Below are 16,083 nucleotides of genomic sequence, written 5' to 3' on the forward strand. Positions count from 1 at the left end.
TGCCGGACGAGTAAAATAAATATAAGTACAATATGCGCCTTATTTATAAGAGGAAACATAATAATATTAAGCTAAGCACGCTTCATAACTCATCATAAAGTTGTTCCTCTTTGATCTTTATTGTATTTTTTCATTCGTTCTATTGAACAAATATTTTAGTGCACCGTTCGAGTTTTATGATTGATCTCTCCGGCTTTAGTATTATTGTGCGCGTAAACGTTTTACTGTATCTATGATTTATGACATTATTAAGTGAGCACAGTTTCAAGATTATTTTAGATTGTGCTTTAATATCGGTGTTTTTTATTTTGCGCTTCGAAATGCGCATCTGGACATTTTAGATTTAATCAAATAAATGTACGTTGCGCTATGGGCTTCAGTTTAATACCTTAAAACAATGTGTTTCTCGCCGCATCTTCTCAGCGGGTCACGATTCCGATCCGGTGGTAGATTCTTTGAAGTACTGCTCTTGCTAGGGCTAGTTTTAGCAAATTCTCTCAGGTCTATCCCTGCGAGAATCTGGAATAGTCTGTTAAGCTACCAGCGAATTGGAAATTGTAGATTTGTATTACAGGAGGTGGTAGTAACCACTTAACACCAGGTGGGCTGTGAGATCGTCCACCCAACTAAGCAAAAAAATTGTTGCAAATTGTGAGCACGGCTGTTCGTCAATAGTAATAAAACCGCTCGTTGTTATATTGTGATTGAAATCCCATAAAGCAGTAACGAGAATGTTTGGATAACATAATAAAATCAGATCCCCTACCATTCAATTTCCGTAGTAAGGGCATCGTCCAGGCGGCTCGCCGGTCTGTGGACCTTTCAAGCTATGCGATGCAGGTGCTGACTGAGAAAGGTTGCTTCGAGAAATATTGTTACGCTCTGGGGTTCAGGATAAATAAAAAATCTACCGAAGCACAAATTAAGACTCTATTTTAAAGTTCGAACACTCACAGAACGCTTTTAAGTAATTCACTTCTTTCGCTTCGCTTCAGGCGATCCGTTCGCTGTTTCGTTTCGAGTAGATCCGATTACTAGCTGTCTTCGTGTCATCTCTGCAAAGCTTTTATACTCGATACGACATCCCTAAAATTATCGAGAATATTACTGACAAGTACAGTAGTTTCTATATGTAATTCCGCTATTTCACAATAGATGGCGTTGTACTTCTCGAGCGTTCTCGATTTTACTAGTTATTTTGATATTTGTTTCTGCTATTCGACGATAGATGGCGTTGCGCTTACCGGCGTGACAATATGCTACGCCACTGCAATCGAAGCTTTGACCTCATTCGCCGACTTCGACCTCCGGTCCTCACAGCAAATACCTAATATAATGCAAATACAAATAAACAGATAACAATAAATGTAATGCAAAAAAATAAGTAGGTAACTCTGACGGATGCACGCCTAATGTAAGTTTTTACGCTTCCTCCTAAAACACAGTATAAATAATTCTTGTTCGAAGGTCGTCTTTACGAGAATGCCGGTTTTGCAATAGGTTTAAACACAATGAGTCCGTATAGCGAAGGCGTGTGTTTATTGTAAAGACGCTAAGAGATAATAACAAGAGATTGACATTACAATGTGTTTTCATTAATGGAACTTAATGGATCGGGATAATATCATGAAAAAAACAACAACATTTTTCTGTTATTTTTGTGATATGTCAGAATTTAATTACATAGAGAATCAAAAAGTACCCAGAATCAACTGCTGTACGCACTTTTGAGTCCGCACGAGTAGGTAGAGGTACCACCACCCTGCCTATTTCTGGCGTGAAGCAGTAATGCGTTCCGGTTTGAAGGGCGGGGCAGCCGTTGTACTGTTAAATGTGAGAGCTTACAACTCACGTCTCAAGGTAGGTGGCGGTATTTACGTTGTAGATGTCTATGGGCTCCGGTAACCACTTAATACCAGGTGGGCCGTGAGCTCGTCCAACCATCTAAGCAATAAATACAAAAAAGTATACCGAAATATACATGTATGACACTAGATATATATATATATTTTTAAACATTATCTGACTGATTAAAACTGTGGACTGGTGGTGGTAGTTTAGTATTTGATAGATAAACTCTTCGGGTGTTCTAGACGTGTACACATTTAGTTTACAACAAAATATTATTAACATGAGACAACGACAACAAAACTCAAGCATGCATCCAAATTCTGTCAAGGGATTTTTTCATGGCGAAACCTTTCACTAAAATGAGTTTTCGTAGTGGAAATCTATGATAGATCGGATCGGTCGCATCAAAATGTTTTTCGATTTTAATTTTATTGTAACGTAAAATATTGACTGAAATTCATAAATATAAATGACTAGCCGTACTCGCTTGCTTCGCTGGGCATTTAAAATCAACATTATTATTTATTGTCATTATTATTAAGGAGTCCAACCTGTCCAACACTCATATAAATATTAGCCCATTCATTAAGTACATTGTCTACATGGATATCAAGTTTCAAGTCAATCGGATGCATGGTTCAGTAGTTATAACGGAACATCCGTAAAAACTACTGTAGATTTATATATTACTAGCGACCCGCCCTCGCTTCGCTTCGGAAACATTAAAACACACATGAAACCAAAAAAATAAAAAATAAAATAAAAAAAAGTAGCCTATGTTTATCAGGGACAATGTCGGCTTCTAATGGAAAAAGAATTTTTCAAATCGGTCCAGTAGTTTCGGAGCCTATTCGAAACAAACAAACAAACAAATCTTTCCTCTTTATAATATTAGTATAGATTAGTATAGTATAGTATTAGTATAGATTTCGACAGAACGCCTCATTGTGTATCTAAATATAACCGCAGATTGAATGTTTTCTTTTCTGTTCATATTGCGAAACGTTCCGGCACGAGTCCGGAGATGAGTTGACATATTGACGTCGAACGTAGCTTTGTCTCGATCTCCTTTGATGCAGTGTACCTACACATCCGTACAACGTGTATCAGACGATCAGAGACCGTGCTGGTAATATTACACAGTGGATTTTTGATAACGGAACCCATTGTACACAAGCTATGCGTGGTGGCCATGCAAGAAGTTTTATTTTATTTTTATGCTTAGATTTGTGGACGAGTTTACGGTCCACCTGGTGTTAAGTGGTTATCGGAGCTTAGAGACCCCTACGACGTAAGTGCCGCTACCCACCTTGGGACATGAGTTCTTAAGTCTCAGTTTTTACAGTACAGGTACAGATTATCGATAGAAATGTGTATGTAATGGTAGGTCGATACTGTGTACTGAGTATCAAATTCGTATGGATCCTGAAAATCGAATTAAATCCTGAAGATAATACGACACGCTACTTCGTAATTCCCAATATTATTATGTAAAAATCAAAGGGGCTTTGTTAGCCCTGTCGAAATTTTAAGTTATATAAAATAAATTTACTAAATTGCATTATAATTAAATTGACATATTCGGGTTGCATTCTCGTTCCGTAAAAATAGAATTACATAAAGATTATTACCTATTTAAAAAGAACAATACAACAACACAACAATACAACCCGATAAAGACACAAGTTTGCGCGTTCACTGCGAAGAAGGACCCCTTTGTTTTTTTTTTTTTTATTGCCTTTGTAGGCAGACGAGCATACGGCCCACCTGATGGTGAGTGGTTACCGTCGCCCATGGACTTCAGCAATGCCAAGGGCAGAGCCAAGCCGCTGCCTACCTGTCATGGCGCCGCAATTCCAAGGAGTATCCCTGCAACCTTCCGAGAGTATCGGGAGACTTGGGGTCGATATTTCGAGCGATGTCCAGTTTCGGACTCATTTGGAAGGCAAAGCCAAGCTGGCGTCCAAAATGCTGGGAGTCCTCAACAGAGCGAAGGGGTACTTCACGCCTGGACAAAGACTTTTGCTTTATAAAGCACAACTTCGGCCTCGCGTGGAGTACTGCTCCCATCTCTGGGCCGGGGCTTTCAAATACCAGCTTCTTCCATTTGACTCCATACAGAAGAGAGCCGTTCGGATTGTCGATAATCCCATTCTCACGGATCGTTTGGAACCTCTGGGTCTGCGGAGGGACTTCGGGTCCCTCTGTATTTTGTACCGTATGTTCCATGGGGAGTGCTCTGAGGAATTGTTCGAGATGATACCGGCATCTCGTTTTTACCATCGCACCGCCCGCCACTGGAGTAGAGTTCATCCATACTACCTGGAGCCACTGCGGTCATCCATAGTGCGTTTCCAGAGATCTTTTTTGCTACGTACCATCCGGCTATGGAATGAGCTCCCCTCCACGGTGTTTCCCGAGCGCTATGACATGTCCTTCTTCAAACGAGGCTTGTGGAGAGTATTAAGCGGTAGGCAGCGGCTTGGCTCTGCCCCTGGCATTGCTGAAGTCCATGGGCGACGGTAACCACTCATCATCAGGTGGGCCGTATGCTCGTCTGCCTACAAGGGCAATAAAAAAAGAAGAAGTTAGAAATGATCTTGGAATTCACTACAATCGCAGTAGAAACAGTCCGAAACTCCTATTTTTGTCACAGTGTAAAACTGTGTTTAAATGTTGGGGATTACAGGAATTACGTAATTTGTAATACGGTTATTGGAGAGACACAAAACGTTTTATAAATGCTGTGCTTCACCTAAATTCTATTAAAACAACTGCTATTTAATAATAACATATTACGAGTATACATATCTACAACGGCGAATTAAGAGAACTGCGTTGTATTGAGAATAGATTAAATATTGTTTGTCTTTATTAATATTAGTCTTGGCAAAATCTGTTCTTATAGTAGTATAATAAATAGTCTTTGACGATATAATCATAACTAGAGGTCCCGCAGTAGTCGAAATTCGACTATAATTAATTGGAATTGTAAGTTTGTACACTATTATGATTGTATTTTATACTTCTATAATCACAAATTTCGCCAAGACTACACACTATAAAAATATTAACAAAGACAAACAATATTTAATCTCAATTTGACAACAGACGTCAAGAACAAAAGTTTGACAATAAATAGTATGCATGCGTGTGTGCGTCAAATACATGGTATGTAGTGTGTGTAATGTTTTCTTTATGGATTTAATGAATATTTTATGCATTATTTTATAAAAACATTAGCATTGTGCACTTCTTCTCTATATTCTCTATAAGTGTGGAAAATTTCATACTCCTCCGTCCGTGCTATTTTCGTAAAAAGGGATACAAAGTTTTTGCTTCACGTATTAATATGTAGATAGTGTACAAACTAACAATTTCAATTAATTATAGTCGAATTTCGACTACCAGGGGACCACTAGTATCTATTTAACAGTCAATATTTTGATTGCGCCCTGCTCTAAGTCCACGTGGCCTGTCCGCATCTGCGTGCATCACGTTGAACATTCAAGAACGCGTAAGCTATGTTTTGGTAGTTAATTAAAATGTAATTAATGTAAGTGTTGTAAAGTTTTTTTTTACGCAGATAGCTTATCGATAATATTATGGGTTATGTTTTAGCTGGATGTATACGGAATACGGGTGTACTTTGAATATTTGAAATCGCGTGATTATTTGTCGGTATTAGCTAATTAAAAAGGAGATTAGTAATTTGAACCTAGTACAGACTTCAGCTCATTCAAAGGCCTACAAAAAAAAATAAAAAAATAAGGTTAATTTCCATTTGTATTTGTACTATACCTTTAAGAGAGAAAATAAATTATATTAATATAAGTTATATTAAATTATAATATTATTATAAAAAAAATGTATGTCGACTTATTTAATTTATCTAACATGAAATCTATGTATTAAGTATTTCCATGATGTCAGTCTATTTTTTTTTACTCTTTGTACATGTCAATCAGACGGTAGACACCGATTGTCCAATATACTGGTTTTCTGAAGCCAATACAGAACTACTACAAACATTCTCATTGTACATTTAATTGTGTTGTTCAAACATATTTTCGTTTTATTGAAACAGCCGCTTACTAATTTTGTTTTAATTTTTAGAACAGTTTATTTCGATGTAGGGCCTCTTCGTAAAAACAAAAAAAAAAATTGTTTTGTTGTTCAATTTGTTGTGCGCAATTTACTACCTGTATTTCTTTTTCGGAGTGTAGCCGTTATCCGAATTCATGAAACAGTTTGTTTCCATGCGAATGTAAACTGCGTTATTCGCCATAGATCATCTACTAATGGCGTGGAGAGTTGCGAGTCTGGATCGATATCGCCACTCTCCTATTTTTGTCGTAAAGCAATAATGTGTTCTTCTTCTATATCGTTCTCTCACTACTGAGGATCGCGACAACATGTGACGTTCTTCCACTGTGCTCGATCATGGGTGGCATGGACTGCGTGGTACAGACTACCACCAAGTGCTTCTCTTGCTAGATCTGACGATCTGGCTGGTGTTCTGCTTACGGCGCGCTTGCTCTCTATGCGACCCGTAATTATTACCATTTGCTATATTAGCATGTGTTAAATTGCATCTATGCTTGCAAAATTACGTCACAGAAAGAAGTGCTCCCCTCGTATAGAAAAAAATATAATTGTTTTGGTAATCGTATAGAGGGCAACAGAGCGATTCACTGGATAACTGGATTTAGTATACTTTTATCGCCAATTGACATTTACGATGTATATGTCATATTATAAGCTTACATGGCTTAGTCCTATCATCCTACCTGTTATTGTCACACTTATATAGTCGTCATAGAACGCAATTGAAACTTTTTTTGATCATTCTTTTGAAAATTGCGTCTTAAGCTGTGTGGTGTGGCCTTTACGTTGTGTTAGCTAGGGGTTCAGGCGACTACTTAATACCACTAGTCAGCCCATGAAAAAAGGGATAAGAAAAAAACTAAGCACCTAAATTTCTACACGACCTTTTATTGATTCTAAAGGGTACGGCAGGCATGTCTGGAAATAAAAGAGGTATATTTAGATTGTCCCAGCCATTAGGCTGTCTTTCAATTTCCCGTCGCATTTAGCTCGGAATTAGGTTATCTGGAAATGTGTATTAGATTTTATTTATAAGCGAGGTCTAATCGAATTCGATCGTGCTTAAGTTGAGTTACGTGCTTATTATTATTTCATTGTTTGTTCTAATCATTTTATTTATTTCTTTTTCTTATATTAGGTTCACACTGGATAAAATCCATGTTAACATTTAGCTAAAATAGAAAAAATTGAAACAGTATTTTGGGTGTGAACGTAACTTGCATGAGGTCGGTTGTGTTCAAAGTCTAACACAAATATCTATACTAATATTATAAAGAGGAAAGATTTGTTTGTTTCGAATAGGCTCCGAAACTACTGGACCGATTTGAAAAATTCTTTTTCCATTAGAAGCCGACATTGTCCCTGATGAACATAGGCTACTTTTTTTATTTTATTTTTTATTTATTTTTTGGTTTCATTTGTGTTTTAATGTTTCCGAAGCGAAGCGAGGGCGGGTCGCTAGTATATAATAAGCGGCTAACTTTTATTTAAGTACTAAAAAAATAGTCGTGGTGTCGTGGGACACCGGGTAGGAACGAAGTTTTTGGACGAGCTCACAGCCCACCTGATATTAAGTGGTTACTGGAGCCCATAGACATCTACGACGTAAATGCGCCACCCACCTTGAGATATAAGTTCTAAGGTCTCAGTATAGTTACAACGGCAGCCCCGCCCTTCAAACCGAAACGCATTACTGCTTCACGGCAGAAATAGGCGGGGCGGTGGTACCTACCTACCCGTGCGGACTCACAAGAGGTCTTACCACTTCTAAAAAGGTCCTACCACCAGTAATACCACCAGTTCTTTATTATGGAGGTTTCGCAACAACCCACGGTCATTCGGTAACGTGCGAACTTATTGTGGTACACTTCATTCACGGTTGTTTGCATAAGAGTTATAGTGTATTGCGCAAACGAACGCTCTGAGATCGTGGTTAATGAATGATAAAAAGATATGTTATTTTTTACGTTATTACAAAGTTAAGTCGTATACTATGTGCATTACTAATAAAAATCTTACGTTACGGACGTTTTTTCCCGGTTAGGGTACCCCTCCGCATCGTCCCATAAGGAACTTCGTTCCAAAAATAAAATAACACTATCAAAAGTAATAAAACATTTTTTTAATCAAATAAAAAAAGAGAAATTAACTAAAAATAAAAAAAAAAAACAATAAGGCTTACAGCTCAGTATGGATCGCGGATTTTAAATTTATTTTAAATGAGGTTAGAGAAGCTTGGCAAATAAATATGCCGATTTCATCACGTTTACTATTAGTCAGGGAAGTCGTACGATGGACAGGATAGTGTTGGCCAAGATTACTTTAAATTTTTAGTAGGTTGAAAGTTTTCCGATTACATCGACGGCTGCTTGAGCGCGGGTACATTTAAGAAAATACTTTCAAGTATAACAGCTTTGGGTTTTTTTTTATTGCTTAGATGGGTGGACGAGCTCACAGCCCACCTGGTTTTAAGTGGTTACTGGAGCCCATAGACATCTACACCGTAAATGCGCCACCCACCTCGAGATACAAGTTCTAAGGTCTCAAGTATAGTTACAACGGCTACCCCACCCTTCGAACCGAAACGCATTGCTGCTTCACGGCGGAAATAGGCGGGGTGGTGGTACCTACCCGTGCGGACTCCCAAGAGGTCCTACCACCAGTGATTACGCAAATTATAATTTTGCGGGTTTGATTTTTATTACATGATGTTATTCCTTCACCGTGGAAGCCAATCGTGAACAATTTGTTGAGTACGTATTTCATTAGAAAAATTGGTACCCGCCAGCGGGATTCGAACACCGGTGCATCGCTACATACGAATGCACCGGACGTCTTATCCTTTAGGCCACGACGACTTAATTTATTTAGTCCACGACGATTTATTATGTTATGCCCAAACTTATTATACTAGTTCGCATACAAATACAGTTTCGTTCGTCTTGTAATACCAGGCGACCAGTGGCTTCGTCTGTTATTCAAAAACAATAAATTAGAAACAGTGCTTTTTTTTTCTTTCGAAGTTTTGTAAGGTACCCAATTTTTTGCAGCATTGTCCGCCAATTCGCGCAGAACAAGGAAGACAAGAAGCGTGTGGAGAAAGCGCTCAGTGAGTCTGGTCTCCCGACGGGCAAAAACGATACCATCAGCCAGTCCAAGTTCCAGTTCGAAGACTTCTTCGCTTTCTACAAGAGTCTCACGCAGAGAACCGAAGTACAGAAGATATTTAACGGACTGTAAGTTTTTACTAGCTTTGTATAGAGTTGAAAAGTTCTTGAAATTTTTGACCAATCTCTATTCCAATTATATCGGTGGCATTCTGTTAACCATTTCGCTACTGTCGGGGACTAAAGTTGCCTACCACTAAACACCCGATTTTACACTGTGGGTGATTATAGTAACTGCCTGAAAAACATCGCCTGTACACGATGGGTCATGTGCGCACTTTTAGTACGAAGCTCCGTTTCCTGCGAACCACTGCAGCGAGGCCTGCTGCAGTGAAAGGGTTAAAAGAAGGCGGTACACCAGGTCGACATTAAACTCATCTGCTTGGTTAGGGCTATGCCCAGTGCCGGGTGTGATATAGACGTGAAAAATTTGAATTTCAAAACTTCATAATAAAACCAGGGGGTACTAAATATATCGCCGTTAGCCCCCAGAGGCTCCAAACGGTCCGCGAAACCAAGCTCTTCAAGTTTATTTAGGACCTCAGTCTCAGAATAGATGTTCGAAGTAAATAAACGAACAGAGTGTACGGAGTCAGTGTTTGCCTTTAAATATTAATTATGTTTTACCGATATGTTAGTTACTTAACTTGGTGAGTTGTTGCATAATTGAATTGTCTAGTGAATAACGAGTGTTGTTTTATTCATATTGTTAGTTTTTTTTAAAGGTCTGGCTTAGAGTCCCGATCAGAGTCGATCTCTTTGTGAAACACTTTTGCTTCTTGTTTTGTTCTAATTAATTTGCACGACTTAAGTACACCTTTTAAGTAGATTTCATCTGATTCACTTAAAGCTCTCAATATTAATATGTACAATATATGACCAACCATCACGTGTTACATATGATGTACATTAGATTAACAACAGATATTAATTTCAAAATCAATCAGCGCCTTAACCTATCGGTCTCCTTTAAAACGTAAACGAATTAGCCATTTGATGCCGCTCGGGTGTTATGACCGCACTTGATAACAATTCAGAAGCCGTACCGGGGTTAAATAATATGCTCGAATGAATTGTTTTAATTGATGTAGTGCCGAGAGGTCGAGACCACTTAATCATCGTTTTGACTCTCTAATAAATCGCAATTACGGTTCGTGTAACTTTATTTTTTTAATTCGAGCAACGTTCTTTGTTCGTCGTCACGGTCAGGTTGTTGTCACTGTCTGGTGTTACTCTGCATCCAATTTTGGGATTTTTTTTTTGCCACGTCCTTACGGATCCAATAACCTTTGCATTAGACGCCTTCAGCTCTAACACTAGGAGCAGGCTTAGGGACCCCGGTAACCGTACTCGTCGAACTCGACAAAGAGGTCGACGTGCAACCTAACCCACGCATCAGCCCGCTGAGTTTCTCGCCGGATCTTCTCAGCGGGTCGCGATTCCGATCCGGTAGTAGATTCATTCACGAAGCTGTTGCTCTTGAGTTGTTAGGTCTCCTTCGGAGGCGCTCGATCAGCTGTTAGCAAATCCCACTCCTCCTGGCTGAGCCTCTGTTCGCCACCTGTCCTGGTGAAACTGGAAAGGCCTCCGAGCCACCAGTAATCCTTCAATCATATTTTTTTTTTGTAACGTTTTTCATTAATACTTGCAGCAAAAACATTACACATTTGAAGCATCCGTGCGTTAATGGATAAGACATGGGGTACTTTGAGTAATGCGACGATACCTTTAGGTAATACGTTCCTGCCTATTTCGGTTTGAAGGAGGAGATAGCTACATATACCTATGTTATAAATAGAAACTTCATCGTCTTGCATCTCTCAAGCTGGGTCGTAAGCTGTTTGCAGCAAACAAAATGCTACAAAATGAGACCTACTGTAAACAGCGCTGTGAATGTGCACGGAAGACGGTGGTACTTGTTTCTTTCCGCGCGCAAAAGTAATTATTTATACAAGTGAAATTAAGACATCTTCAAGTTGGCTCCAAGATAAACTAAAAGTTTTGCTTTCCACAATCAGCGGACCCAAGCAAGCATTTCCTTCTGTATTATTATTTTTATTTATGACATAGATAAGGATGGGCCTGAGTGGAGTTAGTTCTTCTGACACTATTGCTAATATCTGGTCACCAAATAGCGCAGTAATTCCATTCCCGAAATTAAAATCTTTGGCCAGCCAGCCCATACCGTGGGCTTCGAAGGCTAAATACTTAGGCGTCACTCTCGACAGGGGGATGACAAGGTGACCCTTCATAACAAGGTGACGCCCTACAAAACTTTCATACGTTTTGTCATGACCTATGAAGGGTAGTGTTCGCTCACGCGGCCCGTACAGACTAACTCTCTCCAAGTCATCCAATCCCATTTCTGCAGGATATCGTGGCGGCCGTTTGTTACTTATCCGATCGCGACGGGGCAACGCAAAGCCGAAATATGTCTAGTCGGATCCCCCGGATTCACTCTCGGGGCTAATAGGACCCTCACGCACCGGTCACCGTCCTCGTCGAACTCGCCGATTGCGACGGAGAGTTCGACGAGCGAATTAACCCATAGGCACAGACCACTGCGTTTCTCGCCGAATCTTATCAGTGGGTCGTGATTCCGATCCGGTGGTAGATTCTGCGACGCACAGATCTTGCTAGGTCTAGTGTTAGCAAACTCTCAGGGTGAGCTCACCCATCCGTCCGGGCGTAGCTGGAATAGCGTCTTAGGTTACCAGCCAATGGGTAGGAAAAAAAAGTGGTGCTAACAGTACATCCAACGTAAAGCTGTTATACCTGTAATCGTAATCAGGGATTCTAGTGACTAAAGCAATGGAGGCATTAAAAAATTATAGTGTAGCTGCCTTGTAACATAACACAAAAGGTCCGTGATCCGAAAATAAAATAACAAATTTGCATTGAATAGACTAGAATGTGAATCCAACCTTATAATGTTCACATAAAAAACTTTCTCTTTAAATTTTCCGTCCCTAGAGTTCCAAATAGTTCGGATTTTGTTATTGAAAAATACGCTTTGTGTCTTGCTTTTCTTTTTCTCACGATAACTAAAGAACAGCATTATCGGCAGTTCAACAGGGGATAACTTTCGACCAAGAACTTTGTTAGTTAAAAAGTGTTCTCTTTGAGTCTGAACATTTTGTCGTTAACAAGTTTTCTAGTTATCAAACTTCGCTTAATTAATTTTATTAAAAACTAGCTGGCCCGGCAGACATCGTAGTGCCTCAATCGATAAATAAAAGATCTGAACATTTGTATAAAATAAACTTAAAACAAACAAAAGGAATCCGCCTGACGGGGGACACATCAAAGGGAAAACAAAATTATTATTTTTATTTAATTCCGAGCATCTTCATATTTATTCACCTTTTAAACCTTATCTGGAGTTCCACAAATAATTCAAGACCAAAATTAGCCAAATCGGTCTAGCCGTTCTCGAGTTTTAGCGAGACTAACGAACAGCAATTCATTTTTATATATAGAGATAAAATAGAGATGGAAAACTTCAGTGAGGAATGTATTCGAATCGGAAAACTACATGTTGTTTACGGTTCTCAATCAATCAAATGAGATTTTGTCATTTGCACTGGGCATGGATGATGTTGCATTAACTGTACTGATCATCTATATGATAATCAACAGATCAATGATTTATCTTTTTTTATTCGGAAACTAGTACCTAAGTATTTTTAAAACTTTATTAAGGTCGATGAGATTATCATTGCAGTCGATGTCCGTAATTCAAAGCAAAATATATTCGACATTTTATATGACTTAAAAAAACCGTCGAGTTAGTCTCGTCAGCTCTGTTCAGCACCGAGGCAGAGCTCCGTATGGCCGTTGTCAAGATGACAAATTGAAAAAAAGGTTGTCCTATTATTAGTTCTTTGACTTTTTTCTTTTCTTTCAGAACGGACGGAAAACCTTATCTATCAGCGACTCAATTAGTAGACTTTTTAAACGACGTGCAAAGGGACCCACGTCTCAATGAGATATTGCATCCGTACGCTGATCTCCAGCGAGCGAAAGACCTCATAAAAGCTTACGAACACAATAAGTATCATCAGCAAAGATCGCAGCTTACCTTCGATGGATTCCTCAGGTAAATTATTCAAAATACTAATTTAGGATATAGTTTGTATTAGTAAAGGAGGTGACGTGAAGGAGTTTAAATAATGTCTTGTATTAATAGCTTTTTCGGATATGATTTAGAAGTTGGGTGTGCGACTTCGACCACTTGGTGGTACAACTTTTTACTGGTGGTAGGACCTCTTGTGAGTCCGCGCGGGTGGGTACCACCACCCTGCCTATTTCTGCCGTGAAGCAGTAATGCGTTTCGGTTTGAAGGGTGGGGCAGCCGTTGTAACTATACTTGAGACCTTAGAACTTGTATCTCAAGGTGGGTGGCGCATTTACGTTGTGGATGTCTATGGGCTCCAGTAACCACTTAACACCAGGTGGGCTGTGAGCTCGTCCACCGATCTAAGCAATAAAAAAAAAAGTATTAATTCCTCATCTGTTTGCAGTAGTAGAATTGTGATATTTTAACTAATTCCCCTATTCTGATGTCCAAGGTGTAACATTCTTAAAGTGGGTGCCGGAAATGTGGCCCATTGTAAATATTGGACTAAAATGAAACAACAACAAACTGTTCCGCAAACTCACTTCTAATCGGCAAAGAAGGATAAAGGAAAACATAAAAATATGTTTTATATCAGCAAATATAGCTCTTATAAAATAAATTAACTACATATAACTAATTGTAATTTTGTTAATTTAACCCACGTCGCATTAACCCATAGACGCAGCCCACTCAGTTTCTCACCGGATCTTCTCAGTGGTTCGCGTTTCCGATCCGGTAGTAGATTCTGCGAAGCACTGCTCTTGCTCGCCTATTAGTAAAAACTCCGGTTTGAGCCCCCAGAACTCACCTACACGGTAGGGTAAAGCTGAAATAGCCTCTCGAGGCTATCAGCATAGATAGGAAAAAAAGTCGCGTTGCACGTGTAGTTTTAGGTTCCATTCCACAGACAGACAGAACGGACCCAAAATCTTTAATAAAAAACAATCAGCAGTGTCATCTTTATTTAATTTAAGTCTGCTTTACCGTTACAGTTTAAATGTTGAAAATGATCTAACAAAATGTATATTTACCCTCAGTTTACATCACTTTGGTTTTCAGGTTCCTAATGTCTGAAGACAATCCTATAGTGGCACCAAACAAGTTGGATTTGTGTGACGATATGGATCAGCCATTAGCTCATTATTTCATCAACAGCTCACACAACACGTATCTAACCGGCCATCAGATAACTGGCAAGTCTAGCGTCGAGATATACAGGCAGAGCTTGCTAGCCGGGTGCAGGTTTGTACAAATTTCATTCTTATCTCTAATCGGATTATAGTTATAATTGCTTATGTTTTTGTAGTGCTTTCAGGTTTATACCTGAAGACGGTAAATACTTGTTATTTATTTAAATGAATTTGAAGGTAGTCAGTCATCCGTTGTGTTGGACGCAATTTAAAAATAAATTAAACTTAATAATGATTTGTTCCATGGTCTGAATAAACGTTTGAGATTATCCTGTCGTCTCCTTTTTACGGTCCTCCCACCACTTTTCATTTTTCCATTGAGTTTCTTTACCGTTGTGGCGATTCCAATGCGGTGGTAGATTCCGAGAAGCACTGGTCTTGGTAGGGCTAATGTTAGCCAATTCTCGCCGTGAGCTCACGTTCCCGTTTACGCGTATTTGGAATAGCCCCTTGGGCTACCAACGAATAGGTAGGGAAAAAATCATTTTGGAATTACAATTGATAAAATAACGTGATCCATAAATGGTCTACGTTGATAAAAGTTTTATTTATTTAAATTTTTTACCATTAAACAAAATTCAAACTGTATCAGGTCCCGATATCGGTTTTATTATTATTTACAAACGAATTCATTACAGCACCTATTAATTTGTTTATGAAAAAAAATCTCCATACAGTCGATGAGGTTTTAATAGTTAATCCAATTAGCGCGCTATCGAATGTTTGTTTTATCGATATTATATCGCCCATCGTAATGGCCTGGTTAAACAATGAAAATTCACATTAGTTTATTGGAAATATTACTATATTTTAATGGTTTTTACAATTATTGAGTTGGTTAATTGATTAATGAGATATAGCGATGGTATAATCTAAAATGGTCAAACATTTCCACATTAAAAATACCACGATGTCGACGCAAATCGAGTTGAATACGAATCACTATTACAACTTCGAGTCGATTCCACGATTATCTCTTTTTCCGACATTTCGATAATTATTAGTTGACCGACTAGCTAATTAATGCATTTGCAAGTTCTCGCTTATTTAGAGTCCAAAAGCAAACGTATGTTTTTTTATTTTTTTATTTCTTAGATGGGTGGACGAGCTGACAGCTGGTGTTAAGTGGTTACTGGAGCCCATAGACATCTACAACGTAAATGCGCCACCCACCTTGAGATATAAGTTCTAAGGTCTTAACTCTCAAGTATAGTTAGTTATAATAGCTGCCCCACCCTTCAAACCGAAACGCATTACTGCTTTACAGCAGAAATAGGCAAGGTGGTGGTACCTACCCGCGCGGAATCTCAACAGGTCCTACTACCAGTAAAAAAATGTTTTATGTTTATGTTTTGGGTATCTGTAAGAACTTTATCTGTAAGCTGGTCTTAGACTTTAAGAAAGCAAAAGAAAACCTGCATATTGGTTGACGATAGGAATAGGTTAATATTTAAGATTAATAAGACGGCAGATTAATAGAGATGTATTTTTTTTCGTAACGGGGGAACAGTTCGTAACGACCGCAACCTTCGCTCTTCCGTGAAATCGATTAGGTACGAAACGTCCGATCGTAAATCATTCGCCGCGCTATAACCGAGCTGAGTTTTTGTTTGAAAAAAAAAAACTGAAAACGGCTATGATTAAATAT

General features: G+C 38.8%; 1 protein-coding gene across 2 annotated transcripts in view; it reads left to right on the top strand.

The window, feature by feature from the left end:
* Positions 1–16,083, top strand: part of PLCb1 (phospholipase C beta 1) — a 116,392-nt gene that overhangs the window by 68,746 nt on the left and 31,563 nt on the right. For both annotated transcript variants that reach the window (NM_001171921.1, XM_038014249.2), the window contains exons 5-7: positions 9,009–9,194; positions 13,033–13,224; positions 14,305–14,487. In NM_001171921.1, the coding sequence (NP_001165392.1) occupies positions 9,009–9,194; positions 13,033–13,224; positions 14,305–14,487 (561 nt within the window). The remainder of the gene's footprint in view (positions 1–9,008; positions 9,195–13,032; positions 13,225–14,304; positions 14,488–16,083) is intronic.

The sequence above is a fragment of the Bombyx mori genome, chromosome 12, assembly GCF_030269925.1.
Source record: "Bombyx mori chromosome 12, ASM3026992v2".
Lineage (NCBI taxonomy): Eukaryota > Metazoa > Arthropoda > Insecta > Lepidoptera > Bombycidae > Bombyx > Bombyx mori.